The following is a 27,342-nucleotide window of genomic DNA, read 5'->3' as shown; positions in this document are numbered from 1 at the left end:
GTGCTACTATAGCCATGTCCTCAGCATGAGACAGTGAAAGGTATTAGTGGTCAGAAATAGCAACTAATCTAAAAAAGAAACATTCAATATAGTAGTAACTTTGAATATTTCAAGGTTTTCCCAAAGCTGATGATGGATAGTAGGATAAGTAATCATATGGATAAAGGAATAAACAATAGTACAGCCAATGGTAAAAGTCAACAATGTAAAATTATATTAGTATCAAGTATTATTTTCTTTGCTATCTATTTACTTTGTTTTGTTTTATAAATATCTATAAGTTTAAACAAAGGGGTTTTCTATTCCCACCTCCCAACTTCGTCTACACGAACGCTCTATTATTACTGGGCTGAGTGCGCTTTGCCAGGACGACGAGAAATTGGCAGTGTAGGGATGCTCAGAAACTAATGATCACTCACTAAATTTCTATGATCTAGTTGAAAGCTGGGTCAGCTTTTCGGATATTTGCTGGGTATCAGGCTTGTCTGGCCCCGCTTCGGTGATTTGAACCTCGTCATGGTCTGGCTTCGGGGTTTCCGTATCAGCCGCCTCGTCCTCCGCCTCATTTTCTGTCTCTGCACCATACTTCTTGGGGATATCTATATGAGACTTGGTATGTTTATCGGGATCCCAAGCCAGGACCCTAGTTTTCATATCTTCGAGCTTCTGTGCAACAAGTCTTTCCATCTCATTTCTCTCCTCGTGGCTTAGAAGATCGAGTCTTTGCTTCAACACATCCTCAATATCTCCTACAGCGGGTCCAAAAAGCGCTGATCAATCTTCTTTTAATATAGCAAATCGAATGCAAAGGCATTCTGCGCAGCATATGCAGTCCAAAAGTCACCACTTTCCCAGCTTTCCTGCATTGGGGCAGAAAGTCGTTCATCCTCTTTGAGCCATCCTTCCTTGATAGCAGTATCTTCACAATCTATCATGCTCTTAAGAAATGTGCAAAGACGGCAATCGAAGATATTGGTCCAATCTTCGAGACCATTTGGCCAGTACTCGCGGGTCATTCGATGAGTAGCCGCCATGGGGGAGCGTGTGTAAACTCGAAATCCACAATACCCACGATCTTTTTGTCGTTACTAACGAGAACATTACCTAGGCGAAATCATCGCCCCAGATTTTGAAGGGGCCTTTATGGATGCTTCCCATCGCTGCGTAAGCTGGCACTTCTGTGCTAATTTGCGGAAGAGAAATCTTGCAATGAACTTCCGTCGGCAATCATCGGCAGAGTGAATTGCATTGTTTCTTTGGTGTTTGAGATGAGATAAAATAATATAAGGACCCAGCTCTAGTGGACGAGATCTCTTAGAGCCCTGTTGATAAATAAAAGGCACCCGTATTGAAGTTTGGTCATAAGGATACCGCATAATGGCCACCTCATACCGCTGCTCCTCTTCAGGAAACATTATAGCACCTGGAAGAGGAATGCGTATGACACCGGCGGGACCTGTTTCGTAGATCATCCAAAGGGCAATATGAAAGTAGCTCTTTCCCAAGATATCAAAGGAAATGGCATCACCTGGGTTCTGGTGTCCGGAGAGAAAGTTTCCGATCGGTGTGGAGATGTCGGGGTTGAAAAACTTGCGCACCCAAGTATCGGCAAATTCCTCGCTTTCTTCCCAGGTGGCATCGTCGTAGCACATACGTGGTTGCATATTGAGAAGTCGGATAGGATGGGAGTTTACAAGAGAAGTCCAGTCATGGGAACAAGAGAATAGATGAGCCTTGGAATAAGCTGGTGTTGGCCTCGATAATTTGTTTGCCAGTCAGAACACATAAAGACGCGCCCAGTTCAGCCTCATATCATGTGATGATAGGGCCGCCAGCAAACATTGAATCCCAATTGTTTCCCGCATAGAGAGCTGGATTATTCAAGTCATGGAAGGTGTGACATTCACGTCAAACACGAGGCTGAGAACTCATCTGATTCCTGAGAACTCTCCCAGGAATAGTCAAATAGCAAATTGTTCGGCTCCCAAAACAGTATCGGAAGAAAGCGAAATGGTGCGTTTATTCCTCCTCTTTACCTATCTTATACAGTTATCATCTCTCCTTTATATGATAACAAGTGCCATTTTAAGCATAAGTCAACGATATGTAAATAGAGTATAATCGCTTTACATCAGAATCAGTCTTCGGCAGCATCGATCCACAGTCCGCAGTCGCCGAGCACTAACCCCAATTAGGCAAGTTCCTCGGCTCCAAATCGGCAAGCTCAAGTCCTTCGACTGACATCAATGGTCTCTTTTCTCCTCTACACGGAACAAGACACCTCGGTATCTCATCTATAAACTCAGTCATTTCCGGTATTACTACCAGGAAGTGATGATTTAAATCGAACAACAGGTCTCGTCGACAATCAGCAAAACGCACCTCTCTACAACTACCGCGGCTCTCCGCACGACCCCACACGAAACCAAATGCCTGTGAATACAAAGACAATTGAACTCGAAAAATCATCTCAACGACAACAGTCCCATCACAAAACGAAATCAACCAAAGAGACAATTCAAACGGATACAACAAATACAAAATACTATTATACCGACAAGATGTCTGCACCCACAAAAACCTTCTCAGGCTGGGTCGCCCATGACGCAACAAGCCCCCTAAAATACACAACCTTCGAACCAAAACCCTTCACAGAAACGGATATCGAAATCCGCATAACACACTGCGGAATCTGCGGAACAGACATTCACACCCTCCGCTCAGGCTGGGCACCAGCAGACTACCCCTGCGTCGTCGGCCACGAGATAATCGGAATAGTGACGCGGATTGGATCCGGTGTCCCAACTCTGGCCTCTTCAGCAGCATCCCGAGAAATCAAACTCGGAGATCGAGTTGGTGTCGGTGCTCAGAGCGGTTCTTGTTTGAAAGCAGACTGTGAAGCTTGTGCTGATGGTGAGGAATCTTATTGTCAGCGCATGACGGGGACTTATAATGCGCGGTATGCAGATAAAAGTAAATCGTTTGGAGGATTTGCGGAGCAGTGGCGTGGTCCTGCGCATTTTGTATTCAAGATTCCGGACTCGTTGCCCTCACTTCAGGCGGCGCCGTTACTTTGTGCCGGTGTAACTGTTTATGCGCCCCTCAAGAAATATGGTGTTGGTCCTGGCAAAACAGTGGGTATCGTTGGTATAGGCGGGCTAGGACATCTAGGTATTCTCTTTGCAAAGGCTCTCGGTGCAGAGAAAGTCGTTGCTATTTCCCGCTCTTCAAGCAAGAAGAGTGATGCGGAGAAACTGGGTGCGGACGCTTTTATAGCCACGGCTGAAGAGAAGGGGTGGGCGAAATCTCATTCTCGATCGCTGGATGTGGTTCTTTCTACTGTTTCAGGCGGTGATATGCCTTTTTCGGGTTATTTGAGACTTTTAAAGCGTGATGGGGTCTTTGTGCAGGTTGGTGCGCCGGAGGATCCGTTGCCGCAGCTTGCGGCTTGGTCGTTGATTCAGAAGAGTGTTAAGGTTACGGGGTCGAATATTGGGTCCACGGCGGATATTAGGGAGATGTTGGAGTTGGCGGCGAGAAAGAGGGTTTTGCCGTGGGTTACTATGAGGGATATGGGGGATGTTAATGCGGCTCTTGGGGATATGCATGATGGGAAGGCGAGGTATCGGTTCGTTTTGAAGAATGGTGGGGAGCAGGTGGAGGCCAAGCTTTGAATTTTCCAAGGATTTGGATTTTGCGTGGGGAGGATTTGTTAGGAGGGATTTACGCCTGGTTTTGTATATAGCTAGAAGAGGACCTTGGGGTTAGGTTGAAATTGGGGGTATTTGATTCAGACCTCGGATGTGTATATACTGTGATGCGAGATACTTCGCTGATGTCTGTAAATATGCTCTTTGTGTATCTAGGAAGCCAGATTATATTTGAAGTATACAAATGGTTAAATTTACCTAATCATACAACATACATGAAATAAATGATACTCAAGACTATTCTAGGGGTATTTAAACAGATCCGCTCACTAACAGTCAGTTATAGTACAAGTAGCTTTCCCAGAAGGAATATTTTTCCATTGTCGGCTTTTTCTTTTTCTCCTTTTCATCCCTAGTCGTTAACATCACCGCCCGTACACTTATCCTGATTTTGTGACTTCCATCCGCGATAGATCCATGCCAGTACAAACTGCAGCATGTTTCCATTTTTATCAGTGCCAACTCTGTCGGCGCTGGTGATAATGGTTTGGTTTTTGAATTCAAGGTACCGGTTATCTTGACCTTGTTCTTCGCCTTTGGTTCGAGGCCATTGCCTCTGTGGTCTGTTTTTGTGGTACTCGCTTAAACGTAAAACCTGTCGTGGGTGTTGCAAGTTATATCCAAACACAATTCGATCCCTAGTCACCAACAAAATTTTGACTGGTTTTAATGTTCCTTGCGTTTCATGGCGGATGTTTTCTTTCCAATTTTCCCTCTCAGTATAACCAATAACCTTGTGGAGGGGCACGAGAGACAATGAGGTAGATCCAAGACTACCATCACGATAGAAATCCCAAGCATGACCAAATACAGACAAGATCGCGACCAAATAAACTTTACAGAGATTTTTGGGGCCCCGGAGCCGCCCCTCATCTCCATTTCAAAGAGTGTCAATCCGTTCCAAGTAATTCTGACCGAGGATCTCTTGCATCGCCCAATGAATCAAGGGTCTCCACTGATCGTCCAAGATCGCCCACACAGCTTTGGCCACACGCACGCACCACTCGTCAAAGCACCACCGATGTTTTAAATATTGCAATAGCACGCCATAATGCGCTAACATCACGAGTGCAAATGATTCCCGCTCCCGCAGCAATTCCAAGTACCGTGGCGGAAGACCAATTGCCCATCGCCCCGCTACAACGGTAGCTGTGACACCCGCGTAAGTCCAGCTTAGCATGTCGGCCATTTTGTCGATTGTTATGGCGTAGATTTCTGTTTCGTGGTTTGGGTCTTGAGCTCCACATGTGCGATTTGCTTCTTGGAGTTGGAAGAGGGCTGTTCTTGTTTCTTCAGGGAGAGGAGCACGAGTTTCGTCCACGTTAAAAATTGGTGCGAAGGATGTTTCCTTGAGCAAGGTTGTCGGGGACTTGATCACTTGTTGGATTCCTCGGGTTAGAACTAGGACCTGGTGGAAGTCGTCTATGCAGGACCAGGGATCTTGAACGTCTGGTGAGTGGGGAAAACCAAATGTGTAGACGACTACTATGCTTGCGAAGGCGAACATTGCTTTTGCGTTGGTTTCTTGGATGTCGCTTAGTAGTTCTCGGAAGAGGGTTAGGGCTTGGTTTTGGTGCGCGACGGCACGGTTCAGATGTGCTGTTCGTCGCGAGGCGTCTGGGCCCATGCGGGCTAGATGGAGAGCTGATAGAGCTAGGATGCCGTGCATTAGGAAGGGGTGAGAGAGGGCTTCCTGGGGGACGGCATTGCGCCAGATTTGGTCCGTGGTTTCATTCCGGGAGAGCGAGGAATAGGTCGTGTTGCACCATTGGGTCATTAGTTCCAGGTCATGGAGGTTGAGAATTGGGATGATTGTTGCTGTGGCGGATTCGGGATTTGCATTTGCATTGTTGAGTCTGCCTAGGATTCCGAGGGAGTCGGATGCTGTTGGTGATCCTAGGATTGACTCTGTTGGGTGACCGCTCTCTGAACCTGAGGTGCGGAAGACTGATCGCGTGCCTGTGGGCTCTTCATTTGCCCAGAGGAGGGAGGTAGATGAGCCATATTCACATTCCGCATGACGTTTTGCACAATTGGAGCAAGTAGGTCTAGATTCATCGCACTATGGATTTGAATTGCGTTAGTGTAAGCAGGGGGTGGTTATAGTTTAATACTTCCAAGCCAATTGGGGGATTGTTTTTTTTTTCTCTCATTTTTAAGTAATATGAAACAGAGTATAAGGGGAAGGTTTTGAGGGAGTTACGTATGGACTGCAGATAATAAAAAAAGGGGAATGGGGAAATTGGGGAACAGATCGGAGGATCAATTTGAAACTCGTTCATACCTTTACTCGTCTTCTTTTACATTCCAAACACCCATGTCTTGATTTTCGATGTGGCCGTCGGAGTGCCATTGTCACGCCAACGAATTGATCATGATGATCAATCGTGGAGGTTGAGGATGTTGAGGGAAGATGTGTGTGGTGGGATTAACTATGGGGGAAGGAGGAGGGAGAGTATAAGATAAACTAGATGTAGTGAACATAGAATAGTTCCTCGGGTAAAAAAATGAAATAAAATAAAAATGACTAACTCGATTTGACTAAAACTCCAGACAACTGCAAAGACTCAAACTACTAACAGACAATAATAGGCAACAGGATTCAAGACTCCTGGCTGACTAAGGGCGAACCCTGTCGATCAAACACGCTTTAAAGTTGCTCTGAAACATTGTCTCTGCACTGCCTCATTATGCTAGAGACTATAATAGCCAAGATTTAATAAAGTAGTAACTCTATTTTTCAGTGTGGTATACATTTAACGATGTTCTCCAGGACGATTCATCCGGACTATACAATATACGGTACACGTAATTGGCATGATTCAAATAAAAATAGACTACAAAATGCTTCCGCCTAGACAATGTAAAAAAGTAAAAATTAAAACAAAGTCTAATATAATATAAAATGTATTGTAGGATCCTTCGTCACTTCGTATAATCATGGGCAGTCTTGGCTCTTTTTAGTGTCCCCCGTCGGTCCTTTTTCGACTTTCCTGCTTTCCGGCTCTTTTCCTGCTCTTTTTCTTCTTCCTTTGTGGGGTTCGCACACTACTACATACTGCAGGTGTCTTAGTTATGCTTTTCTCCGCTCACCCGTCCCCGCTTCCAGCCATTAAGCATGATTATGATTTCTCCCCGAATTAAACGCCGACCTGCGGTGACTTCGGGTTATGATATCGATGCCTTATTGCCCAGGTACCGCGGCGGGTCGACTTCGGCGAATTTTTTCACGCAAGGCTAGTCCCGTTATAAGTACCAATAGATCGAATTGGTCTCCGTATGATTTGTAAATGTTCAATTGGCCCGCTTTCTTGGAAAACGTGGTTCCGGATGATAACTCCGCGATCGGCTGGTTACTCGATTCATGCACCAGTTCCAGTTCCAACTTGAACTTCTCCATCGATGTCCCGGACAAAGATCCAAATGAGGATGATGATGATGATGATGATGATGATGAGGATGAACTTGGTCCTGAACCCGAGCGTACCGATGACGTTGATGTGGACCGACTGCAAGACAAATCTCCACTGCTGCTGCTGCTGCTGTTGAGCCGATTACTGACTCGCCAAGTGAATGTGCGTGCTCGACCACCGCCTAACTTGACTCGGAATGAATATCGAGATGAAAGTGGGCTTTCGCGCGTGAAATGTTCCCAGCTTATTTGGTGTGAATGTGAATGTGAATGTGAATGGCTGGGATCGCCGAGTCCGATGATCGCATCTGAGGAGAAGTGTCGGTATTTACATACTCCCGCGATGGGGCCCTTGGCGTCCGATCCGACATGAAACGTTAGGTCTGGTTTGCCGGGTGTCAAATGTGAGTTGTTCACGTGGTAGTTCGGTTTCCCATTCGCTGAGATGATCTCGTAATCATGTCGGAAGAGGCTGTGGGTGATGGAGTAATGGCACGCGAGCCTTGATGTTGATGTTGATCGCATGATGGTTGTGGTGAAGGATGCGGACTTATGATATGGTAGTCTGCGGACCGTGGGTATGCGTATATTAAATTGTTTCAATTTGAATGTTTAAATGTTTGAATTCAAGTTCTCGATGGTATGTCTGACTCGAGAACGATCTTGGTGTATTGGGCTGAGCAACTTGAAACTTGATTGAACTTGACTTCAACCTCGGAATGACGAAGAGCAACATCCTATATATAACAAACAGATAATCCTAATCTCACGGAAATTACATTCCATCCCCCTGATGTTCCTAATTTCGTTCTCGCGAGGCTGAACCACAGGGCTGGGTGTGTGGAAACTGCCAGCCAAGCACATTCAGCCCCCTAAGACCCCACAGATAGCAGGATCCGGCTGTATCGCGCGCTGTCAAACATGCAAATGAGCCGATCAGACCAATCAGACTGGTTGTTTTGGACTGGCCCCCAAGAAAAACGTGTTTGGCCCTGGGTCGAATGAATGGCTAAGCCTTGGTAAATCTATATTTACCATCTATACTATTTCCGAGTGCAGAATGTAATTTGTGTAGATTTGGACTGGTTGAACATGATGACTGTTTCTTATTTTTGGGTTTGTGAGTAACTGTCATTTGACTTATTGTGAATTTTAGAGATGAGATGAATTAGAAGACTGAGCGGGCGCCCGATGAGTCGCGTGGACAAAGGCGTTCCATGCAGAGTGATGATGTTTCATTCCCTATGGTATTAAAAATCGGGTCCTCTACTTGAATGATTCCAATGTATACAGGATGTTGCTAGGTACTAATTTTGTAGGCATACCTCGCTCTACTAACCTATATTGGAATTATGTACGGGTTTCCACGGAATGTTCCGCAACTATCTTTTAAGCCAAACACTAAACCGGGATGTACCAAGTTAACCTAGCTTATTCAAAGCTTTGTGATTTCAAGCTTCCAAGGTTATGTTAAATAGTTGAAAGGATTGGGTGCACAAAGATATTATGAGTTAAGTTTAAAGTTGAATGACGATGTTCAGATCTCTTCACGGCAGAACCTACGCCCCATATAGTAGTATATATATAGAAATATTCAGAAATTTAGGCTGATCTCAGATTTGTAGATCTTGCACAGCCGATGTTCCAATGTTCCTGAATATTAAATTGGGGTAAAATGAATATTCAAGTGTGCTAGAGAACTTGAAGGCGAAAGCAAATAAAATAATTCGAGCGGTGGGTAGTTAGGCGGTGTTACAGTTAAATATTGTCCATATAGACCATTTCATCCTTTTAAATAATTCTTCTAGACAGACCAAACAATACCAAATGAAGTAAACAGAGGTCAAACTCATTTCATCTCATACAAATCGAAAATTGACCTCGATATGTTGTCGTAAATCAAGTCTACTATACTTCCAGACTGTATAGTAGAATAAGCTCGAGTCACATGACCCAAATTTCACCGCGCTCTCAGGCGCGTCAACGATCATAGCAGGAAAGGACAAACCATCCCATCAACCATGGGCTCGTCTTGACACATTTCGCATCATTTCCCTAATAACCGTGACTTGTCCAAATTCTTAGCCCGATCCTCATTGGGCGATCGGCAATCGCCCTTCCATCTTGATCTGTGCTGCAAGTGTTGCGGCCCAAAACTTGCGTTCCTCGAATCTCGAGATCTGTTGATCCATCCAGTCTACCTTCCATCAACCATCCACAATGTCGTTCAAGGTCCCCTACGGTGACTCGAGTCCTCCAGCGACCCCTGATAAATTGAAAGGCCAAAGTTTCTGGAGTAACATTTCTACAACACCCGCCGGTCCTCCACCGTCAACCGCCAATTCGTTTACACCGCAAGGCCACCCTCCCTCCACGGTGAACCGTAACTCTCAGTTCGGCCTATCTCAAAATGGCCACGGAGACTCTCTCTTCACTAAGTCTGGCGGATTCAACACCAGTGATAGCATCTTCGGCTCCTCCTTCGGCTCGACCGACTTTGCGATGCCCAAGAAAACCCTGCAAACCCAAAAATCCTTCACATCACAAGCCAATCTTGGTGGCGCAAGCTATGGGAACAATTTCGGACAGTCGAGACAGTCTGCTGTGAGCTTTGCGGACTCGAATGGCTTCGGGGCCTCAAAATTGAGTGATTACCAAGAGGAATATGAGGATGAAGAGGAAATAGAGCAACAGGAGGAAGAAGAGATGGAGGAAGAATTGGAAGGAGAAGATGAGGATGCAGAGGGAGATATGGACATGAGCGTTCAGGATCCGACAGGTCGTCCGGACTTTATTGATTCAGCCTTTACAAACCCGATGCCAGCGCAGCAGCCACTTCTCTTCGGCCAGCCGCGCAAATCGATATATTCAAACCCTACCGATGCCAAGCGACCGAGGCTAGACGAGCAATGGGCAAGCCAGTCCCCAATTCGCAAAACAAAATTATCTCCGAAGAAAGCTTCGGCGATGCCTTCTATCCTGCATAACCTGGCCTCGAGAACGCGCGTGCTGCCACCCGTCAACGAACCCGCTGATATGGTCATCAACACGGAGGATACGCTTGGTCGTATGTGGGACGAACTGAGAGAAACGAATTATAGACATCTGGATCTTGATGCGCTTCTAGCTTACATTGCGAACAAGCTGGCGGCAACATGGGATATCTGTGCCGATCGCAGTGGGATCATTCGACCCTACGGTGTCGGATCTAAGATTGGCCCGGGAGAACAAGCTCCTCATCTTGTGAAAGCTAGTTTCCTTGCTTCGTTGCTTCTTCAAATCCACCATCCTTCTCGCGCTTCTGCCCCCATCGCAACTAAATCAAACCCGCTTGCTCGCCCCAGCATGGTCAAGGCCGTGCAGCGAGCTAGTGTTGCTACTCCATTGCCTCAAATTCTGCTGGATTGGCTGAACGGAAACCACGCATCCCAAACAAATGATCTCCAGGCATTGCAATATGTTGAGCCAAACCCGACCTCCTCTTCTAATTTCTGGGACATCATCAATGCGACTGTTCTACGCGGCCGCTTTGCCGAAGCTGCGGAAATTCTACGATCGGCTGATTTCAACTATGCTCGATCTGCACTCGAGGATGGTTTGCCCCAACCGGGTTACCGCGGTATCCAGCTGCAGAACATCCAGCGCTGCGTGAATAAGGCATGGCAGATTTTGGACTCTTGCCCTGGATTCCAAGATGATGATTGGGATATCACAGGCTCGGATTGGACTGAGTACCGACAGCGGGTCTTGTCGGCAGTTAATGATCTCGAAGCCTTCGCCGAGGGTGATGAGAAAGATCAAGCTGATATTCCAGTACAAGAAAACAAATTTCAGGCTGTCAACTTCGGCTTTCCCCACATGGGCAATCAAAATCCCACCAGTTTCGCCCAATCTGCGCGCATGGCTGAAAGTCGTGTACCATGGTCTATTTATCAGAACCTCCGTTCTTTATATCGAATCATTCTTGGCGACACTGCCACGATCAAGGCATACTCACAAGATTGGGTGGAGGCTACAATTGGTTTAACTGTGTGGTGGGATGGAGAGGATGATGATGGCGTACCTGGTCTAGACCTTCGCGCGAGCACATCCAGTAACGACTTCCAGCGGTCTCGCGGATCCAGAAACCAGGCCCGAGCCGTGGATCGTAACATGCGAGATGCGTATCTCCGACGTCTGGACCTGGCTTTTAGCAGCGCCACTAGCGAGCCCTCCGATGATACAGGATTCCGAGTAAACACCTTGAACAGCCTGGAGGTCGGACTCGCATCTGTCTTCGAGGGCAATGTGCAAGGTGTCCTGGAACTCCTACAGTCATGGTCGCTTTGTGTGGCTGCTGCCGTCAGCGAAGTTGCAAGCCTTGGTGGCTGGTTTGAGGCTGGTGGTAATAAGAAGATGCCGGGTCTGAGCGAGCATGACCTGATGGTACTTTCGTACGGACAAGACAACAGGCCACCTGCCGAAAGTCTCAACAAGGATGAGATTCTGCGTAGCTATGCGTTTGGGCTCAATGACCGTGGTTCTATTGAAAATGAGACCGGGACCCGTGAAGGCTGGGAAATGGCGTTGGAAGTTCTCAGCCGTCTCGATGATCAGGAGTTAATGAAGAAGGCCGTGGCGGATATTGTGGATCACCTGCCACTGGATGACATTTCCCAACAAGACAAACTTGTGGTATTATGTTCAGATTTGGGCTTAGAAGAGGAAGGTCGACGGATTTCCGAGGTTCGTTTTATTGCGACACCCCTACATTTTCATCATTTGGCTCAGCCTTGTTTATTTCTGTGCATTGGCTAACATCGATGAAATAGCGATTCGGTGATCTTACTAGTTCCAACTCTGAGGACTTCGGTCTTGCTCTCGTTTGCTATGCCCGCGCTCACAACCGACGAAAGGTCAAGTCAATTGTTGATTTATTGATTTCCTATTCACTGGTGCAATCACGGGCCTTCCCCGCAACAGCTGCTTTGGACGGTCAACTGCGATCATTGATCAAGGACCCAAAGGCTTGCCTTTCATCCATCGCTTCTGTCGATGAGGAGGCTGCTCGTATCCTGCAATATTACCTCAGTGGATACGCTACCCTCCGTAAGTTTTACGAAATTCGAGACGAGGCCGTGGAGGCAAAGGATGGCCAGCAACCCCGATACAAGCCTCTGGCCCGACGACGCATAGCCGCCAAGGCCCTCACAGCTGTAATCAGCAGTGCGGCGGACAACATTTACGGTGGACTGTACGACCCTAGTCGTGATTCGGCGGTGCAGGTGGATGGATTGCTTGCTCTTCTTGGGGAGGCCTTGGTGTTTGTGAACCGTAAGTCTTAGTCTATTCTTTCTTTGTTGTCATTTTCTTTTTCAGCAACAAAAGCAGTCATACTGACAGGCGACCCAGAACCCAACCCAATTTTATCGGTTGCTCAACAATTCACTATCCTGTCAGCGATTGAAGATATTGAGACAGTGACCCCCCGAGTGTTTGCACAGTGTGAAGAATGCTTCCGGTCCACCCTCCTTGAGATCCAAAACCCTGGTCAAAAGTCCCAAGAAGGACATCAGCCCCCGTCTCCGCGGGCCCTTCTGAAGAAGTCCGTGTCATCGCTGTCGGCCTCTACCTTTTCCTTAATCGGTAATGATATGCTGGAGTCAGCTCGCAATGGATTTGGCCCGACCTCCGTGAGTAGCTCAGGTGTCTTGGTGCCTCATCTGAGTGACAAGGATGCGGGCCGAGCCCGGGGATGGGACTGGCGAGTGGGACTCCCTGGTACTCTGAAGGGACAGGATGTTCTCCATATGCTGAGACTGGGGTTAGCGCAAGGCTTGAGTCATGGTGCTTTGGGGTCCGTTTAAGACATGAGCTGAATATGGAGCCATATCATGTATGATTATACTGTAGAAGGTGTCAGGGTATTCCGAAATTCTATGTTATTCCATATGATGTGTATTGAATTTGTTTATTTTTACTGCGGTTCTTCTGTCATGGTTCCAAGCTGTTAGTGAGTGGATATACCCCCTGCATGAAAGCCAAGGTTTAATTGTAGAGCTAGACCGGGTAGACCAGGTAAACTAGGCTAGAGCCGGATAGAGCAAGCTGGAGATCCTCAAGAATCAGGTTTCATTTGTTTCATGACTATCTATGACTACCTCTCTCTCTGCCAGAGCCAGCTGAGAACCGACTCGCCGGTGTCCGACCATCCCCAATCAAGAAAACGCAGTGGATCTATTCCCCTCTTTTTTCTCAGCCCTACGTGTTCTGCAATCTCCGGGTTCCGAGGTTCGTCAAGCACGGAAACCGAAAAAAGAAACACATCCACATACTGGAGTGGGATAAAAACTGGGTCTTGAACTGTTTACCCAGTGAACGTCAGCAGCTGAACGTGGATGCCTGGGCGTCCTGCTCTTCTCTTTGGCGGGGACGGGCAGCACGGGACACCGCGCATTTACAGTGGATGCGATGCATTAACTATGGTCAAAGGAGGAACAGAGACGGTGAACTAAGAACTGTAGTTATGATCCCATGAAGGTTGCTGAATTTGGTAACCAAGAAGCTAAGTTCTATGCAAAGCATCATTTTTCTCATCTTGCCTGAAAAGGGTAAGCAAAGTATGCCTCGCCTTGCCTTAGCCACAAATGAGGCGGAGTCAACGATGAATCATCACGATCAACCCAACAACATCCACTAAGAACCAGGGAAAAAAAGTGGATACCGCATTGATATTCGCTCTCTCCATCCCGATTCCCACTTGGTTCCTGTTAGTTCGTCTTAGTAGCTTCCAGCTTCCGACTCTCCGACTCTTTTCTTTCCTTTTTTTCCTTTATTCCGCCATACTCAGCCTCCCCCTCCATGTGGCTCACTGGTGTACACCGACTTCCTCTAACAAATTGTCCACCCCGGACGTCTGTTATATGCTGTGTTCACCGTCTTTATGGCTTAGTATTCTTTTTTAGCCACAGTTTCGCGCATTGATCTGCGTTGTGAACTCTTTTCTGACGTGAAGCGTGGAGATCGTCGAAAGCATGTCCCGAATATCCTCATTCTAGCCCCGATTTGGATTAATGATCACCATTAACTATAGTGAGAGTAATAGTAATAGTAATAATAGCTACGGAGTCAACGGATTCGGGATACAGTAGGCTCTAGTCCCACCGTGGATAATCGTAATCCATGACAAGAACTGCGAGGTCACGGTTCAGGTCCTTGGTCTTGGTTCCGTTCTTCTCTTCCTGTTCCCCCGGTCAGCTTTGTCGTATTTGTCCCCATTCACTCCGTCACCGAGTGGTTCATTGGCCCATTGGTCCATTAGCGCGCCCGAGCCCCATCGGTCTTTTCCGGTCCTTGCCTGGGGCTCCTGCCGTAGGGCTGGCCGTTGCGGGATGCCTTGCACTAGGTACTGCGATCAGCGTGGATGAAAGTGGAACTCGGAACCTTGCTCTTTTGCCCTTCTCATGCACAATGCACAGACAGCTCTCTTTCAAGTTACTCCCCTCTTACCTACTCCACTCATGTCAATCTTGTCTCTCCAGCGCTGTATATAACGCCCGACTGGTCCTTTCCTTGGCGATGAGTTTCTTGACAGCGCACCTCTTCTCTTCTCTTCTCTGCAATTAGCTTTATAGCTTCCTTTCTTTCTCTTTCAGTCTTTTCTGCTTTCTGCATTGCATTGCATTGACAAGTTCAATTTCACCTTCTCAATTTCCCCTCTCTACCTACCTAATCCTCCGCGGTTTCAAGCTACCTAATACCGGGCTGGTCCACCTTTCAACTTCAATTTCTCATCAACTAAGATTCTTTGTTGCGCTCGCGCTCTTTATCTCGGACGAGGATTTAAATCGTCAGAACTTCGATCTTCTCGATTCCTACCTTACCTTACTACGCTTTCGATTTCGCTTCGCCTACGCCGTTGACGTCGACTTGCGGACGATCTCGATCGCAAATAAAACAAATTCCGGTCCTTATAAACGATTCGATTCAATTCAATTCAATTCTCGGTTTTACCCCGACTCGACTTTACGGATTCACAAATTCACACGAACACGAACAAAACGATCAGATCAGAGGATATTGCATTTCATCTCATTTCAATCCGATTTCATTATTTATAGAGATTACTATAAACAAACGCAAACGCAAACGCAACAATGTGCTACAAAGTCGTCGAACGTTTCTCCGTCTGCAAATGCGTCTACTTTCAACACTCTATTGACCCCTGCTCTGCTTATGGTCAACGAGGTCATTCCGTTCAGGAAAAGACTGTGCTAGTAGGCTATGCCTGCACGAGTCACTCTTCTCGTGGTTCTTCTTCCTCGCCGACTGCGACCCGCTGGCCGGATTCGGGATACTCTAGTTCTAAGGGATCTTATCGGTAGACGTTGATCGTCTTGGCTCTGATTTGCCTGGTTGCAGGTTTGAGCTGGAACTGGTTTGATTTCATTATGGGATTCTTGGTCTTTTGATTGATTCATTTGATTGAGTGAGTGTCTGGTTTGAGGAGGACAGAAGAACGAATGGAATGGCGGCATTACGAATGAATGATGATGTATAGGATGACTTGATTGAACTGGTTTTGATCATGTTAAACTCACATGCAAACGCAACGCAAGGATGCCGACATGATGGAATGATGAGGTACTCAGTACTCGTACTTGATGGGATGATAGAAAGATTCGTAGCTTGCTTGGCAAGTATGTCTCTGTTGGTTAGGCTTAAGTGACTCATAGATCAGTGGAGTGGGTCAATTCGCTGGCTCGAGAGACCTACTCCTTGCTTTACATCTATTCATAGTTGCTCCACGCTCGGGCCCGAATCCTCGCTAGTCGAGACGGCCTGATGTTGATGGTCACGCTGGTTCGTGATTTTTCGTTTGTGGGCGCGATGGATTGGTGTGGGCTTTGATTCTAGGGAAGGTCGATGACAATGACAACGGCAGACAGATGGATTATGAGTGATGTAGGATTATGCATGCGGTGAATGAATAGCATGACAATGTATAGTACATGAATATGGATTTGATATGGATTGAAGTGATAAGCGTGGACGTGGACTCTGGTAGTCGTGTCCTTCGGCCTTCTGATTTGGTTTGTTCTTGTCTTTCTTTTTGTCCTTTCTATTGCTGTGACTGTGTCGACGGTGATATTCTGCGTATCTGCATTGGTGAGCGATTGGGGTATACCATTATTAAAAATACACTCTTTTTTTTGGGAAGTTGTTTCTTCAGTAGTATGAATAAGATGCCTGCAAGCGTAAAGAATTTATTAAGTCTTGTTATTTCAGAAAATTAGAGAATAAAGGAAAATAAACGACTGAGTTGTACCTTGAAGATTCTGGTGATAAACTTAGCTCTGGATGGCCACATGTAGATCAACTCCACGTGTATGTAGTTAGCCGCGGAGCAACAAGCAATCCATTGAACTTGCACTATCCTGTAACTATGTATATTACTCTATAAGTAAAGAATAGATTGAAATTCTGAATTATGAACTCAACACATGAACCGTCATGGATCATTTTTGAGATACATTACCCCTTCTGGTGAAGTGACCGATCCCAAACCCAAAAATCAGTCCTCTACGAAGATCCCGTATTGTAAACCGTTGAACCAATGTTCAAGTCTGTTTAAACCACATGCAAAAGCATGCACTTCTTTTTAGATCCTAACAAGACCCTTCATCTTGTTTTCTGGATCAGGTACCCGAAATTTTAATCCTGCATACCCTGAAACGCCGAACTAGTAGAAAGAGTCTCAAAACCATTGATTTTTCAACGTGTAGGTTTAGGCAAAAGCTTAGAAAAAACTTGTGCTATCTTATGGGGATGCATGGTAGATCAAAACTGATTTCTGGGATATTTGGTGGAATCTGATAAATTGTTCATTGGCTGTTCTAAATATCGCTGGATACTTAAAAGGCTGGGTATCGCTCTACCATTGACTAGGAGAAAGTACCAGAGAAGCAACTTCGTTATACTTCAATAATTCATTTTATCAATTTTTTGTTTTCGCGAATATGAAGCTACTACTCAGTCTTGCTTTGGCTGCTGTCGCCGCGGCTAGTCCGGTGAATATTACTACCCGCCAATGTCTGTCCGAACCATCCTATGAATAGATCGAGACTTGTTACTAATACATACGTCTATTAGTTGACTTGGGAAATGACCTCCGCACTGGACCTTGCAAGCCTGTGACTCTCATCTTCGCTCGTGCTACTACCGAGCCTGGTCTACTTGTATGTCTTGCCTGATCCACTCACTATTACCAGTACTAATTCTAGCAGGGTATCTCCACCGGTCCAGCCGTATGCAGTGATCTTCAACTAGCGAGACTAGGCCAAGTAGCCTGCCAAGGTGTCGGACCTGCATACCAAGCCGATCTACTGTCGAATGTTCTTCCTGGAAACACGTCCCCGGTTGCGATTAACGAAGCAGTCGGCTTGTTCGAGCAGGCTGCGAAGCAATGTCCCGATACACAAATTGTAGCCGGAGGATATAGGTATGCATTTGAACTATTTTCATTGATAAATTTGAATTCACTTTCTTTTTTGGTGAGATGGAAACTGAAATCATTGTAGTCAGGGAACGGCCGTCATTGCAGACTCCATTACACAGCTACCTGCAGATGTCAAGAATAGGATCAAAGGTGTAGTGCTCTTTGGGTATACCAGGAATGCACAGGAGTTTGGGGGTATTCTTGGATTTCCACAGGATAAAGTGAAGGTTTATTGTGCGTTTGGTGATTTGGTTTGTGATAACACGCTGATCATCACGCTAGCTCATTTTTCGTACATCCTTAATACCGGTGATGCGAGCCAGTTTTTGCTATCTAAGCTGAGTGTTTAGACTTCCTGGCATGGTATACCGTCGTTGAGGTATATTATAGTTGAAATAGATTGTCATGATGAATGTTTATCCTTCATGTAAAATATCCCCCACGTGTCCGAGATCATCTACCGGGATCTCCATCTTCCCCCCTCACCCGACCATGTGCCCCGCTCGGGAATTCCGGATTTTTGCACTGACGCGGCTACGTACCCCGGGATTCGCTCCATTGAAATAGTTATATCCGCGCATCTGCCGGGCATAAGTGGCCCATTTATTCCCTTGATTCTTCTTCAATCCACAAATCGCTCAATTTCATCATGTCGCTCGATAATCCACTCACACTGCTCTATAAGGAGATTGACGGGAGCAAGATCACAACCGATGTCTATCTCCCACCGAGCGATTCAAAGTCTCCACAAAAATACCCCGTAGGTAAGTTATATTAAATATTCACATCGAATACATTATGCACAATTGGTAGGGATAAAGGAATGAAACGAATGCTAACAGGATTTCCAGTGATCGATATCCATGGTGGCGCTTTCATGCTCGGCCATTCCCGAATGGTCTCTATGCCCCAGATCAAAGATTGCCTTGAACGTGGCTGGATCGTTATCGTTCCCAACCACCGACTTTGTCCGGGCGTGGATCTCCTTGAAGGTCCAATGCGAGACATCCGCGATCTTCTCGCCTGGGTATACGACGGTCACCTCGACATTTACTTAGCAGAAAGGGGATTCCACCGAGCTGACTTGGATAATGTTGCCGTCTTTGGAACATCATCAGGCGGAAATCTGGCTCTTAGTCTTGTAAGAAATCATCATATAAGTAGATATGAGAATGCTCACTAACGGGCTACAGGGTTTCGACGTGCCCAGACCCGCGAAGGCAATTTTCTCCCTTTATGGCGCCGTTAATTTCGCAGATCCTGCATGGAAAGCTCCCCTCCCTCATGTCGCTGCTATACTTCCTAATTTGGATGAGTCATTTCTCAAGAAGATCTACGAGGAGGTGCCAATACCGACAGATAGCTCTGTTTCTCTAGAAGGACAGACTGAAACGGGGGCTTCGAAAGGACCCGATTTCTCTCGGCCACGCGATGCGTTTGCTTTCACGCAAATTGCAACGGGAAATGTAATTTCGGCTATCTATCCCTCTGGAGAACCTCATGGCTCAGACCCGGGTTACGAAAAGGTTGATCCGGTGAAGAACATTTCATCGGATTTCCCGCCGACGTATATTGTTCATGGATTGGCTGATACGATGGTTCCTATTGAGATGAGTCGGGCACTCTTCCAGCAGTTGAAAGATAAGGGGGTCCCGTCTGGAATGACTGAGGTCCCTGGGGAGGAACATACTTTTGCAATGAAGATGGAAGTTGGGTCGAAGACTTGGTGGTTACAGCGGGAGGGATTTGATTTCTTAGAAAAGTATATTGGAAGAGGACCGGTGTGATCAAATTGAAAACATTGAACGTGCATGTATGTATTAGTGTAGGCTAAATATGATGAGATGGTGGACGCCGTTGAGATGTAAGAAAAGCGGAACGGTCTTGACAATCAGTCGGGTTATATGTACATGACGGAGCATAAACATGAAAAAAGTAGGAAGATAAGGGAGTGATTAAGGTTTAGAGAGCTGTTCTTTCCGGAAGAAGAGCAAGAATCCAGCACTAAAATAGAAGAATCATTAGTTGCGATGTACTCAATATATGAAAAGAGGATAGAACATACCAAATCAAAAGTTGACAGAACAAAGCCACCCAGAACCAAGCATTTGCAATAGAATCAACACCTTTAGTCACATCAGGAGAGATTGGACCAGGGCCAAGGTTGTTCGGCCCAAAGGCTCGCGCACAAATCGTCGCAATAGAACCAAGGACTTGGGATGCAATGAGGGCAAAGCACATATGCACACGGGTCAAGGTTTGAAGTAAAATAATACCAAATCCAAGACCTTGGATGGAATCGAGAACACCAAGCCAGAGCCAAACACTACGTGATGCCAATGCTCCACTGGTAGCTCCTCCCGCAACCCATGGTAGATAATACCCAATGCCTGAGACACCCCACCAGATTTGGATGAAGCGTGGTGCACCTAGGCCACAGGCGAACACAGGAAGGAACCAACTGTGTTTCTTGGAGAATCGACTGACGATATATAGGAAGATGCACCATACTATTCCGAAGAAGACAATGCACAGGATAACGATTTCCCAGGGGTGAGTGTGAATGGAGTTCCAAAGGACTAAGAAGAGAAATGCAAAATTAGTATCGTGTGGTGGATTATGGCCATAGAAGCTATAAGCTGTGGAATGATACTTACAGCTCCAGTTTCGTCCATATGGCGCGCTAAGGAAGAAGTTCTGTAGAATAACTGCGACGAAATTCCAGAGGACAATCTTCCTGCGGAAAAGGGACTTGTAGAAAGAGGGAACCTTGCCAGGCTTCTGACGATAATAATCTGGTAATCCGAGGATCAAAAGAAGACCGACGGCGAAAAGGAAAATGGCGATAGGATAGCAAATGGCACTGTTAAAATATAAGTTAGTCATTGAAAAGATAAGGCTTATGGGAATACGCACGTCATCTTCCATGTGCTGGAAATTGTGTTGTCAGAGGTTAAAAGACCTTCACTGGAAGCCTTGCTCAAAATCGAGCCCCAGTACCAAAGGCCAATCACGTATGCTTGTTGGATACCCTGGATGACACAAGCACGGAAGATCCACGTTTTAACAGGTGCACCACCTTCGTCACCAAAGTTCGAGGCAAAGAAGATAGACCCGCTAGATGAAGCAGCTGCGTAGCATCCGCTTCCGATATTCTGTACCCAGCCACGAGTGAATGAATCATCCACCCAGTGAGCGGATCCAATCAAGAGGAAAGCAATACCATAGAAGAACCATGGTGTTGACAAGCAGACAACTGACTTGAAGTACCGATATACCAGCCACCAGCAGATAGAGGTAATAGCGTAAGTAGTCGCAATTCCATAAAGCTTCTCAGCAGTCTCACCGACCTCGCCTGTAAGCAAAGTAATCTGGTAAGAGTTTGCAGCAATAATCTGACCCAAAGCAAGGAAGATTGAGTAGACCGGCCAGTCTCCGACCTTAATCTGCATCCACTTCCTAAGTCCGGTGGGAGGAACGTAGTCCTTTCCAAGCAGGAACTCGTCATCCTCTGAATGATTATCGTCACTATCGGCAATGTGCGATAGGGCTTCATCGTCGTTATAAGATCCAGTTGGGGAGTCGTGTCTTGAGTGCACAATGGATGGAGTAGGTGACTTGTGACGACCCAATCTGGCATTGCGGAAACGATTGAACCATTCCTGCTCACTCTTGATAAGGTACTCTTCGATACAAAGAGGTCCCTCAGAGTTGGAGCCATTCAAGTCAGCCAGCTTCTGCTCGAACATATGGTAGTACTCGCCGTTGCCATCCGTGAAGAATGGATCAACCTTCTGCAGTCGGAAGTCTTTCTTGTTGCCCACCACAGAGTCTAGAGAAAGTACAGATCCATTGCTAAATCTGTTGTTCATGATAGGTTGAGGTGGAAGAAGGAGTGAATCTGTAGGTGGGGGTATGCTTGGGCTAGTCATTGGGGATGCGTATCTGGGATGCATAGACTCCTGACTGGGGGCGCGTCTATGAGTAGAAATTGGCCGTTCGTGACGGTGAGCAGCCTGGGCTAGTCTCTGTTCCTCGGCTTGCGCGGAGGTGAGAGTGTACTCATCATCGCCATAAACGCTCTGTTCATCACTGCTCTCTTCTTCAATGTCGCTGCTATTGCCGGAACCTTGAGAATCATCTCCGCGCTGAGCACGGCGAGTACCACGTCCCGAATGACCAGGTCCGACTCGTACACCCAATGAAAGAGAACGGTTGAGGCCGGACTTTGGCTTCTCGGTCTCAGGAGTGGAGCTACCATCGCGACTGAAAAGGTTTCGCTTTGGTGAGCCCAAATCACTGAATTGGTTGAAGCTTGAGTAGCTGCTATCTCTGGAATGCGGGAATGCTGATCGGATTCCAGGTGAAGGCAGGGGACTAAGTGTCATGTTCCCAGGTGTCATAGCTCCGGGTGTCATGGTACCAACAGGGGTGCTTCTCCCGGAATTGGGTTGAGTTCGAGCGAGGCCATGACCTTTAGAAACCTCCTTATCGTGAACTTGAATTGAGGTTGACTGAAGAATTTCGAGATCTTCAACCCATTGGGCAACGGGGAATCTTTGCTTTGCAGATCTGGCACGCATCATTGCTCGAGTGGCAGTCTTAGAATTGAGAGCAGCGTCGATAGCCAATTTGAACTGAACGAGCAGATGCGATGTCGAAGTGGATTCCACATTATACCACCAGCCTGGCATCTGGCCCAAACCACCGACACGGGCTCCAATACCCAAGGCTCCCTTTCGACCAAACTCGACGGCGACAAGGCCAAAGGGCTCATCACGAGATGGAATAAGGGCAAACTCCGCACCAGAGAAGATAAATGGGGGAAGAGCAGTGAACTCAGGCTTCGAAAACACTCTGCCAGGATAAACTTCCATCATGCGACCGAGCTTAAGTGCGGCAAACTTTCCGTAGAGATCAATAACAGGTCCGATACAAATAACTTGTACGTTGGGGCGAGCTTCTAGAACGGCGGGCATGGCGTCGGCGATCAAGTCGACACCCTTCTGCATCGACCAGCGACCGACGAATACCAATAGATCTGCATCTGGGTTTTGTTCAAGACCTGCCCAATCTTGTGCTTGTCTTTTTAATTCACCGCGGCCGGCTTCATATTCAGCGTCGACTGTGATATCCTTCTCCTCGGTGGGCTGCTTGGTCCACTCACCCACATCGGAGGGATCTGGGTTAGGCAGATTACCCACTTTGCGCAGACCCCAGAAAATAGGATAACGAGCGTAGGATCGCTTGCCGTATTTCTTTGACACACCGACAGCACCGAATCCCTGCTGGTGAACACGTAGGTAACTTGCACCCGCGTGAAGGAGGTTGAAAACTTCACCGAATTGAATATAACGGCGAGCAGTCTCCTCATCAAGATTGAAGACTGAGCAAACCTCCTTCCTCTCCTTAACTGTGCGCATGGGCCAAAGACCTTGGAACTCAGCATTGTGAAGAGAGAGACAAGCAGGGATAGTTTCGGGCAAAAGGTACAGAGGAGCAAGAGAGCCGTGGTAATCGTTGATGTGGTAAAGATCAATTGGGAAACGCTTAATAGCCTCAGCAATACACTGGTTCCAGGCTGAATAGTAAACGGCACTGTCCAGGTCATCCATACGCGCGGGGTACGGTTCGGATTTAGACTGCTGGCGGAAGACTGGAGCGTCAAGCAACACATAGGTGATATTGTTCAAGACATGGTATTGCACCTGGACCCTGTATGCACTACCCAAGATAGTCACGGTCATGGGCTCAGCAACTTGATCCACGGGATAGTCAATGCCACCGACACAGGGAACGACCCAGATCAGATCTTGGTGTCCCAAGGTCTTACCCATAAGCTGGGCCATAACACCAAGACCTCCAATTTTGATCTTGATAGCCCAGTCTTCAATATCGTATTCCATGGTAGCAATGAGGACCATGCGGCGCTTTCCTGTGGCGCCAGCAGCTCCAAGCGCAGTAGTACTTTGCATGAAGGCAGAGCTCTTAGCCCGACTGAAGAATCCCTTGTTTGTACCGTTATTAAGAGAGGAAGATAGCTTGAACTTCTTCAATAAAATTATCGGAGCCAAGCTGCGCTTCTCACTGATTCCGACTTGGTTGAACTTAACCTTGTAGAATGACTTCATGAAAATGTAGACACAGGCTGAACCAGTCAAGACAGGCAAGATCCAGAAAAGAACGTACATGGCGATTTGGACCTTTTGGTTTCCAACGGGCACTAGCTGATAGCGCATGGTGGCATCATTGATAGTGACCTGCCAGGAGAGGTGTCCATCCGATGGCGCATCAGTGATATTGATCAGAGTAGCCGACAGAGAGGACGGTGGCATTCTGTCCAATACATAGTCGTAATCAACGTCACCCAGGACCCAGGATTGATCAGGCTGTCCGTCGGGGTTGATTCCCCAGATATTGAGCTGACCGACTGCAGGCCACTCGGATGTGAAATGGTATTTCCAATTTCCATCGTCTTCGTCCAGATGTGCGGCGTTGCTGAGGCCACCGTCATATCCGTACTCGTTGTAAGGTCCATTGAAGAAGACATGAGGGAAGCGCCGTTGACCGAAAGCCCAGTTTGCATCGCCTTCTTGGACGTAGTCACTGCTTCCAGTCCATCGACTCCAATATTCAACCCGGACATGGTCGCCTGTCCATTCCTGCTTTTTGGTACCAGACCAAGGGAGGCGCTGAATGGTATCGTTGCCGCCCTTGTAGGGCATCCAGTCTGAGAAGCTTGTTCCCCAGTTGGTTGAGTAGCGATATTTATCTGCGCCGGCAGAGTGGTGCTTAATGTAAAGACTGTCGTTGTTTGTGTGTTGATAAAGCAAACTGATGGAGTAGTTTGCGCTGTTGAAAACCATCGGGTTATCAAACTGTCCAAGTCGAAGTAGGAAATGGTCGTTTGAGCCTGTGTACGCAGTTCCATGGAAATTGGACACATTGTTGAGATTCAGTCGATGAACTCCGTTGTAAACATCGGTCAGATTGGCTTTCCACTTCCAAGCACTCGGGATTTCTCCTGTCCACGACATGTTTTTGGGTAACGTAAGGTTTGAACATTGGACAGAGTTGGTGTCAACTGTAGGCATCTTGCCAATTTCAGTGGAAGAGTTGAATGACAAACTGTTTGTTACAGAGCTGCAGCTCATTGCCTCAGAGAAATAAAACTCGATTGTCACGTTTTCTGGGCTGTCGGGAGCAACATTGGATAGCATGGGGAAATCATGACCAGGAGTGAATTTTGTGACCATGGGATCGGGGCTTTCAAAATTTTCCAATGGGACATACGCACGGAACTCGTATGCGTTCAATGTTATGTTGGGATAACAACCACTAACGCTCTTTGACCCATTCAAGCCAAGCGAGACAGGTCCATCTACCAATTTCATTTTATCGTGAGGATAGAAAAGATTTTGCACCCAGGTGCCAGTGTCGAATGGCGCAATTAGAGCTGTGCTATTCGAATCGCAGTCAAAGTCGTAGTCCATGGTTCTGTTGACATTTTGATATACCAACCACACTGGTTGGTAATCAGAATTAGAAGATTCCTTGGGCTGGGCTTCAGAGTTGATGTTGCGAAGAACCGACCACATTCCCGTTTCAGTGTCTACTGTTCCGGAACCAGGGTAGCGAACTTCCGTTGTATTCTTGGACAAAGTTGTGAGACTGTAGCCATTGTTCAACACAGGGTACTTTTCACGCATCTGGTACATGTGTTTCATAATATTTCGCACCGGATGACTGGGGTCACGGTGATCGTAGGCAGCAGTTTCATCCAGACATCCCTGACGACCTTTGCCCTCATCGATGGGCCATTGATAGTATTGAGATGAGTTCAACGCAAAGCAGCCATGGGCCATCCAGGAATTCGCAGGCGACATAGATTGTCGTCCGTAGATGTAGTTGGATGCGGTCGCATCTAAGATGTAAAACGCCTGCTCTTCACCCCATAGAGCCAGAGGAACGCCAGGAAGAAGCAAGGTAGTGATGAAAGAACCCAAAAGCTGACGCTCCAAGCCATACTGGATTGCAGGCCAGCGAAACACATCTTGGTTGGTCACACCAAACATGTGTCTTGGATCAAATTCTCCAGTGTTGGCATTAATCAGATCATTTGTGTTGACCATTTCACCCCATGATATAACAAAATCAACATCTACATCGTAACCAGCGGAAAGTTGTCCATCCATGCCGAGGAATCTAGTGAGAGCACGATATGTTGAGTAATGGAAGGCTGCGCCATCGATGGCTTCCTTGCCAAGGTCACGTAAAAAGTTCTGTGGCGCGGACTCATTTGTCAACAGCATCGCCGTGGTTGTGTCGTTCTGATATTGATCTGGCTGTTTGCCTCGTCCGAGATACACGGCACCGAACTGGTTACCTCCGGTGATTTCGCCGGCAATGAAGAAGTTATGTTTGCCAACGTTGCGTGCGCACTCACGGTAAGCCCCGGACATATCTCCAAGCGCGTCGACGGTAGACTGTGTGGCCTTGTCGTATCGGAATCCATCGATATCCAAGGAGGCTATGATCATACAGGAGTGGCGGATCAATCGCTCGCGGACTGGTGTATACCATTCTCGGAGACGATCTTGCACGGATGCGAATTTGGCTAATTCACGCTTCCAGTCGGGGAAAACACCGAAGGCCTCGATATCACCATACTGGTCGAAGTCACTGTCATAGCAGCCGACTAGACCTGCAATTTGTGATTCATTGACAGGATTTCCATCCTCAAACCAGAATCGGGGGTAATCGCAAGTGGCATTATATGTGTTTCCGATATCGAAATCGACGTATCGACGATCTGTCTTCCAGGTTGCTTGGTGCTCCTTCTCTGTGAAAGGCGAGGTCGTATTTAAATAGCCGTCGAAGCCGATGAGGTCACCGAGTCTAATGTAAAAGCATATGTTTAGCTTGTTATACTGTATCATCATGGCAATCGTGACTTACGTAGCAATAGTATTGTCAAAAATGACATACATCCCCCGGTTGTGGATTTCGGTGATAGCATTGCGCCATTCTTGAATGGTACCATAATGTTGATCGAGTAAGGTTGTATCAAGTGCAGAATATCCATCAAATCCCCAAGGCTGGTTCATTAAAGATGTTCCGGCAAGGTATAGCGTCTAGTATGTATAAGCGTTTGGGTTATTGATTCTCGATGGAATAAAACGAACCTTGATGCCCATTCCCTGGAGATAGTCCAATGTGTCGACTAAACCAGCAACGTCACCCCCGTGACGCATCTGGTTTGAGTTAAGGTCATGTTCAAATAATGTTCCGTTAATGTTGTCGTTTCCTGGCTCGCCATTGACGAATCGATCCAAGAAGATTGTGTAGGTTGGCATTCTCCAATTCTGTGGGGATGGGAAGTATTTCCCTTTATGGTTTGGCCATTCTCCCCAATATTGCGCGGGGTCTGTAGCAGTCTTGTTCTCATTCAAGTTATAATCAGTCAGAGAGGAATCGTAGGGCCAACATGTTGCGGATTTGGCCAAGAGGGCGACGAGTCCGATAGAGAACCAACGCCCCATTATTGTGGTGGTGGGTGTCAAAGCACCTCCAAACGTGGATAAAAGAATTTAAACAATAATAAACGAGCGATGCATAGATAATATCTGCAGCAATATTAATAGAAAGGATCAAAATAACAGTTCTATGGGGCTGAAGGCTTTCAGAAACGAGTGGATGGCATTCAGTTGCTATGAACGCGGGGAAAGCCAACAACCTTGAGG

The 27,342-nt window shown here is 46.8% G+C and overlaps 10 protein-coding genes across 10 annotated transcripts; 5 read left to right on the top strand and 5 right to left on the bottom strand.

Moving 5' to 3' along the window:
- Positions 1–426: 426 nt before the first annotated feature.
- Positions 427–1,034, bottom strand: N7478_008988 (Aminoglycoside phosphotransferase; the record flags this gene model as incomplete). The annotated part of the gene is made up of 2 exons (XM_056925202.1): positions 427–749; positions 845–1,034. The coding sequence occupies 2 exons, from the start codon at positions 1,032–1,034 to the stop codon at positions 427–429; spliced, it is 513 nt and encodes a 170-aa protein (XP_056777928.1).
- Positions 1,035–1,100: 66 nt separating this feature from the next.
- On the bottom strand, positions 1,101–1,664 carry N7478_008987 (uncharacterized protein; the record flags this gene model as incomplete). Its single annotated transcript, XM_056925201.1, has 1 exon — positions 1,101–1,664. The coding sequence occupies one exon, from the start codon at positions 1,662–1,664 to the stop codon at positions 1,101–1,103; it is 564 nt and encodes a 187-aa protein (XP_056777927.1).
- Positions 1,665–2,561: 897 nt separating this feature from the next.
- N7478_008986 (NAD(P)-dependent alcohol dehydrogenase) lies at positions 2,562–3,674 on the top strand (the record flags this gene model as incomplete). The annotated part of the gene is made up of 1 exon (XM_056925200.1): positions 2,562–3,674. The coding sequence occupies one exon, from the start codon at positions 2,562–2,564 to the stop codon at positions 3,672–3,674; it is 1,113 nt and encodes a 370-aa protein (XP_056777926.1).
- Positions 3,675–4,590: 916 nt separating this feature from the next.
- Positions 4,591–6,063, bottom strand: N7478_008985 (Zn(II)2Cys6 transcription factor domain-containing protein; the record flags this gene model as incomplete). Its single annotated transcript, XM_056925199.1, has 2 exons — positions 4,591–5,772; positions 5,995–6,063. The coding sequence occupies 2 exons, from the start codon at positions 6,061–6,063 to the stop codon at positions 4,591–4,593; spliced, it is 1,251 nt and encodes a 416-aa protein (XP_056777925.1).
- A 1,009-nt stretch (positions 6,064–7,072) lies between these two features.
- Positions 7,073–7,647, bottom strand: N7478_008984 (uncharacterized protein; the record flags this gene model as incomplete). Its single annotated transcript, XM_056925198.1, has 2 exons — positions 7,073–7,252; positions 7,459–7,647. 2 exons carry the CDS (start codon positions 7,645–7,647, stop codon positions 7,073–7,075), a joined length of 369 nt encoding a protein of 122 aa, XP_056777924.1.
- Positions 7,648–9,342: 1,695 nt separating this feature from the next.
- N7478_008983 (putative nuclear pore complex subunit Nup85) lies at positions 9,343–12,968 on the top strand (the record flags this gene model as incomplete). Its single annotated transcript, XM_056925197.1, has 3 exons — positions 9,343–11,847; positions 11,934–12,435; positions 12,514–12,968. The coding sequence occupies 3 exons, from the start codon at positions 9,343–9,345 to the stop codon at positions 12,966–12,968; spliced, it is 3,462 nt and encodes a 1,153-aa protein (XP_056777923.1).
- Positions 12,969–15,257: 2,289 nt separating this feature from the next.
- On the top strand, positions 15,258–15,485 carry N7478_008982 (uncharacterized protein; the record flags this gene model as incomplete). Its single annotated transcript, XM_056925196.1, has 1 exon — positions 15,258–15,485. One exon carries the CDS (start codon positions 15,258–15,260, stop codon positions 15,483–15,485), a length of 228 nt encoding a protein of 75 aa, XP_056777922.1.
- Positions 15,486–17,120: 1,635 nt separating this feature from the next.
- N7478_008981 (uncharacterized protein) lies at positions 17,121–17,949 on the top strand (the record flags this gene model as incomplete). Its single annotated transcript, XM_056925195.1, has 5 exons — positions 17,121–17,193; positions 17,254–17,339; positions 17,388–17,602; positions 17,682–17,833; positions 17,882–17,949. 5 exons carry the CDS (start codon positions 17,121–17,123, stop codon positions 17,947–17,949), a joined length of 594 nt encoding a protein of 197 aa, XP_056777921.1.
- A 299-nt stretch (positions 17,950–18,248) lies between these two features.
- On the top strand, positions 18,249–19,386 carry N7478_008980 (uncharacterized protein; the record flags this gene model as incomplete). The annotated part of the gene is made up of 3 exons (XM_056925194.1): positions 18,249–18,363; positions 18,451–18,740; positions 18,793–19,386. The coding sequence occupies 3 exons, from the start codon at positions 18,249–18,251 to the stop codon at positions 19,384–19,386; spliced, it is 999 nt and encodes a 332-aa protein (XP_056777920.1).
- A 168-nt stretch (positions 19,387–19,554) lies between these two features.
- N7478_008979 (uncharacterized protein) lies at positions 19,555–27,141 on the bottom strand (the record flags this gene model as incomplete). The annotated part of the gene is made up of 6 exons (XM_056925193.1): positions 19,555–19,603; positions 19,665–20,178; positions 20,257–20,462; positions 20,516–26,497; positions 26,558–26,733; positions 26,785–27,141. The coding sequence occupies 6 exons, from the start codon at positions 27,139–27,141 to the stop codon at positions 19,555–19,557; spliced, it is 7,284 nt and encodes a 2,427-aa protein (XP_056777919.1).
- Positions 27,142–27,342: the final 201 nt, after the last annotated feature.

This window comes from Penicillium angulare (assembly GCF_028827245.1).
Source record: "Penicillium angulare strain IBT 27051 chromosome Unknown utg000005l_segment0_segment0, whole genome shotgun sequence".
In the NCBI taxonomy this organism is placed as follows: Eukaryota; Fungi; Ascomycota; class Eurotiomycetes; order Eurotiales; family Aspergillaceae; genus Penicillium; species Penicillium angulare.
The sequence above is the reverse complement of the archived record's forward strand: the minus strand, read 5'-3'. Positions and strand labels throughout refer to the sequence as shown.